General features: G+C 39.3%; 1 protein-coding gene across 1 annotated transcript in view; it reads left to right on the top strand.

The window, feature by feature from the left end:
• Positions 1 to 5,413, top strand: part of LOC107705668 (sodium- and chloride-dependent creatine transporter 1-like) — a 23,857-nt gene that overhangs the window by 992 nt on the left and 17,452 nt on the right. The window contains exons 2-5 of the mRNA XM_016509058.1: positions 163 to 432; positions 3,245 to 3,376; positions 3,590 to 3,869; positions 4,370 to 4,520. Coding sequence (XP_016364544.1) covers positions 163 to 432; positions 3,245 to 3,376; positions 3,590 to 3,869; positions 4,370 to 4,520 — 833 coding nt within the window. The remainder of the gene's footprint in view (positions 1 to 162; positions 433 to 3,244; positions 3,377 to 3,589; positions 3,870 to 4,369; positions 4,521 to 5,413) is intronic.

Genomic DNA, 5,413 nt, shown 5'->3' with positions numbered 1-5,413 from the left:
TATATATATATATATATATAATGAGAACTATTTAAATCAAATATGCAAATTTGTGATATCTATACTACAAAGGCCTGGAGTTCACATCAGTTCTAATTATGCTGCTATTAAAGCAAAAGAAGATCAAGCACTCACAAAGTCATGTTCATCTCTCTCTCTCAGATGATTGCGGCACGTGTGAGGATGAATCTCAGGAGGAAGCAGAAGTCGCCCGTCCTTTGGTGTCAGAGACTGAGGGGTCCAGTACGGAGGTTGCTGGGCCCAGAGTTTGCACGGGTCTGATGGAGACAGGCGACCCCGCCACAGAACTGGGGCATTCGGAACGACAAACGTGGAGCAGGCAGATGGACTTTATCATGTCCTGTGTTGGATTTGCTGTTGGCCTTGGAAACGTCTGGAGATTTCCTTACCTCTGTTATAAGAATGGAGGAGGTGAGATACATACAGGCACAGATATATCATATCTAACCGAACAGATACATAGAGTGGGGTCTAAAAGTCTTCAGATTAAATTGAAAATGTGAGATTTTCCTCTCTATACTCAATTACTGATCAATAAGTGACCCTGATTAAAAAAAAACACCTGAAAAAAAAAACTGTTGTTCTATCATACACACTCTTTAAGGAATAGTTCACCCAAACTGTAAATTTGCATAAGATTTACAGGCCATCCAAGATGTAGATGAGTTTGTTTCTTCTTTGGAACAGATTCAGAGAAATGTAGCATTGCATCACTTGCTCACCAGTGGATCCTCTGCAGTGAATGGGTGCCGTCAGAATGAGAGTCCAAACAGCTGATAAAAACATCACAATAATCCACAAGTAATCCACACCGCTCCAGTCCATCAGTTAACATCTTGTGAAGCCAAAATCTGCATGTTAATAAACAAATCCATCATTAAGGCGTTTTAACTTCAAACCGTTGCTTCTGTACAAAATAGTCCATAATCCATAATAACGCTTCCTCCACGTGAAAAAGTCCATCTCTCACATCAAAATCCACCAATGTATTTGTTTAGAGCTGTTTTGGACTGTTTTCATTTGTAAACAGTGCTTGATCTTTGCATATTTCTCTCTGTGCATATTTCAGATTTAGACAAGACAACTTTTTCACTGGAGAAAGCAATATTATGTATAGAATATTAAAAGCGTCTTGATGGATTTGTTTCTTACAAACAAGTGTTTCACTTCACAAGACGTTAACTGATGGACTGGAGTGGTGTGGGTTACTTGTTCAATTCAATTCAAGTTTATTTGTACAGCGCATTTCACGATATCAATCATTGCAAAGCAACTTAACAGTAAATTAAGTTTCTACAATATTTAGTGGTAGCTTATCAGTGGTGACTGTCAGTTAATGTACATATGGCAGAAATGTACGGAAAAATCAATTAAAGACGTAATCAATTAAAGACTCAATCAAACAGACGATAGACTCAATCAAACAGACGATGAACACCATTAACAGCAATTATTATATGCAGAGGATCCACTGGTGATCAAGTGATGCAATGCTACATTTCTCCAGCAAACCCATCTGCACCTTCGATGGCCTGAGGGTGAGTACATTTTCAGCAAATTTCCATTTTTGGGTGAACTATTCCTTTAACACTAATAAACTAAATCATCTGAAATGTAATGAAGTATCTGCCAGTAGAGATAAATTAGAAGGTCAAAGCGCTGAGAAAAATAAACGTCGGCCCGACAGACAGGAAGAAAGAGGAAGGACAATGGCTGTCTACTGTTCATGACCGGAGTTTATCAAAGGTTGAAGAAGTGATGCTCTGTTCTTTGTTCTCCTCTCCTTCTCTCGTAACATTAACCATCTGTGCAGCTCTTCTGATGCATGTAGGTGGTGATATATGCTGCTTAGAGTTATAAGCTTGTTTTGTTTCCCCTTCACTGTCAGCTGAAGCATGTCAATAAGTCAGCATCAGTGTCATCAGACGCCACCTCAAGAACCGTGTCAGTTGTGTGACGTGTCTATAGAGCTGATACTAAACGTTAGATTTGATATCCGTCTGTAAACATGATTTGCGAGGGAGACCTAATTTATCTTGCTCTCTCTCTTACATACACAAAGTACATTTGAGTACAAGAGTTTAGTATGCCCCAAAAATTTTAATTCTGTCATCATTTACTAAAAACTTCATGTCATTCTAAACCTGAACACAAAAAAATGTCTCAAGTGTTTCTTTGTCCTCAAAGTGAAAGTCAGTGGGGTCCAGTGTTGTTTGGAATAATAATATCTACTTGACTGTTTTGCGGAAGAAAGAAACAGGTTTGGAATGACAATACTAAAATGTAAATGATGACAGAATTTACATTTTTGGGTGAAATATTTCTTTGAAAACTAAGATACAGACATCGTTACCCTTGTGAAAAACAAGTGTGCTTAATTGTATCGAATGTACACTTGTACTGCACTTCAAATCAGTGTTAAAGAGAGTTCACTTTCATCATGTTTCTTACCTCACTTAGGTACAATTTTAAAAATTGCAAGCTCTTATAAAATTCTTGTAAAATTAACCCCCGGTTTCACAGACGAGGCTTAAGATTAGTCCCAGACTAAAGTGTAAATCTGAGCTGTTTTAACTGAAAGAAACTTGCACTGACTGATCTTGAAATATATCAGTGCCTTTGTTTTGTCTCAAGATTTTGTCACACAAGTAATGTTTTTTCTAAGGCATGTTAATAAAAATTACTTAAATGTCCTAATTGAACTATGGCCTAATCCTGGCTTAGTCTAAGCCCTGTCTGTGAAACCGGGCCTAAATGTTTTACCTTTTACTACATTTTAAACCACTATATTCTAATAATCCTTTGTTGTGCTTTAAAGAAGTACACTTATTTTGATGTGTTAACTAGCATACTTAACATCTCCAGCACATTTTAACAATACCGTGATAATACTGATAACGGTGATAATTTTGGTCACTATAATCGTGATAAGAAGTTTTCATTCCGTTACATCCCTAATACTAAAGCACATGTAAAGTACTTGATTATAATTTGAACTGTAGTGTTATTCAATATTATAATTAAAGTATATGTATTTTAAATGTACTAAAAGTCCTACTTAAGTGCGTTGAAAATACAATATATAATACATTTTCATTTAATTGCAATTAACATGCAGTCAAGTGTCTGACAACATTACATTCAGTTCGCACTTAAGTATACTATCTCTGTAATAAACAGTTTATAAGTCTGCTAAAGTCTTGTCATTTCCTGTGTGTTGCAGGTGTGTTTCTGATCCCCTATCTCCTAATGGTGTTTGTTGGAGGTGTTCCAGTGTTCTTCCTGGAGATCGCACTGGGTCAATTCATGAAACAGGGTGGGGTCGCCTCATGGAACATCGCGCCTCTTTTTAAAGGTGGAGTATTATTAACAACCAGATGCATTTGCACACACCCCAGCCCTGGCCAACCTCTAGTTAAACAGATCCATACCTCATCCTGCCTGCAAGTATCTTTATTTTTAATGGCAAAACAGAATATTGATCTGTCTGGCTTTTAATATTGTCCAGCGTGAGACATAGCATGTATTGAAGCAGGCTGAAGAAGGGCAGTATCGTTCTTTCCTCCAGGGCTTGGACTGGCATCAATGGTGATCGTGTTCTTCTGCAACACCTACTACATCATGGTTCTGGTGTGGGGCCTGTATTTTCTGGCTCACTCCTTCACTTCCCCTCTGCCGTGGGCCACATGTGGACATGAGTGGAACACGGTCAACTGTACTACTAACTTCAGCCGCGTGTGTCTCAATCAGTCATTGTCCCCTTCCCCTCCCAATGTCTCCTCCCTCAACACCAGTGCCAGCTGTCTGGAGCACACGGGTTTGCGATCATCTGTTATGGAGTTCTGGGAGTAAGTGTCTTTGAAACGTTTTCCAATCTGATTAGGCCCTGGCACAGATTTTTACTTCTTTTGATGAGACTTTTGTGAAAATGTTGTGGCATCAGATGAGCTGTTGAAGCTCTTAAAGGGATAGTTAACCCAAAAATTTAAATTCTGTAATTTACTCGCCCTTATGTTGCTCCAAATTTCCGCGAGTTTGTTTCTTCTGTTAAGCACAAAAGAATATATTTTGAAGAACCAGACAGTTGACGGTAGCCATTGACTTCCATAGTATAGAAAAAATACTATAGAAGTCAATGGCTACCGTCAACTGTTTGTGTATTAACCATTTATATGTATTGTATGTATTAACCGTTTGTAGAAAGTAAGAAGTTTTGTGTCTATCTGTGTTCTTTAGCTGTGATTAGATTTGTAATATAGCATGGTCGCTCAAACCTTTTTGCTTAATTTTGGGAATGCCGAGTTAAAGTGTTAACTTTGGTTTGACAAAATGTTTCTTTCTTGATCAGGCGTAAAGTTCTACGTCTGTCTGGCGGTTTGGGTGAAGTGGGTGACATCAACGGTTACTTGGTCTTGTGTCTGCTTGCTACATGGGTCATTGTCTACTTCTGCATCTGGAAGGGTGTTAAGTCCGCTGGAAAGGTACAAATATATGTTTATGTATATTCAGCAAGGATGCATTAAAGCAGTGTTTCCCAACCTTTTTTCTAGCGCGGTACAGTTTTAAGTAAAAAATCCCACGGCACACCACTAAGCACTGAAATATAGCAACAACAAAAAAAGATAGAAAGGGGGAATTTTTAAAAAAAAAATTTATAATTAAGGCTTGTTCACACCGGGACGAATATCGCGCACGATTATCGCCGACGTTTAACGCCTCGTGACTAAACAAAGAGTGTGCACACCGACGCGCAAAACGCGAGGCGTAAAAGCGAAATTTTTTAAAAAACGCCTCGGGCTCGTTTTTTTGGTTTGACGCGCCGTGTTAAAAACTGGCCGACCAATGAGATTGGCGCTTTTGTTCACGTGCCTGGAGCTGCTGAAGTTACAGTAAAACACGACTTGGTGGCGCTCAAGCACATAACGGTCTTGCCAAGAACACATTGATACCTAACGACGAAGAGGAAGTAGAGGTCTTCACGGGTCCACTTAGATCCGAAAACCCGAGGTACGAGACCCGAGTGGGTTCGGGTCCAAAACTTCGACGAGTACCTCGGACATGGGTCGGGTTCGGTATTAGCGGCCTCGAGTCTCGGGTAATTTAAAACAAACATGCTTTTCCCAAATGGACCCGATTAGACCCGAATTATTTTAAACTATCCCGAATGCGTAGGTTACTTTCACTTTCGTGTTAAGTGAGGAACGCACATAGTAAAGGAGCATACGTTCGTAATCCTCGCACACAGACATCATCTTATAGATATGAGATCCATCAGGAAAATCCACTCGCTTCATTATGCTGCGTGTTCATGCAGGGCTTTTCTTTTTTGTGTGCAGAAGCCTTTCGCCGGAGATCAGGTTGCAGACAACAGCGAATCCATGATTAGGCTATC

This window comes from Sinocyclocheilus rhinocerous, unplaced genomic scaffold (genome assembly GCF_001515625.1).
Source record: "Sinocyclocheilus rhinocerous isolate Xijiao unplaced genomic scaffold, SAMN03320098_v1.1 scaffold263, whole genome shotgun sequence".
Taxonomy (NCBI): Eukaryota; Metazoa; Chordata; class Actinopteri; order Cypriniformes; family Cyprinidae; genus Sinocyclocheilus; species Sinocyclocheilus rhinocerous.
This window is presented reverse-complemented; position numbering and strand designations above follow the sequence as displayed.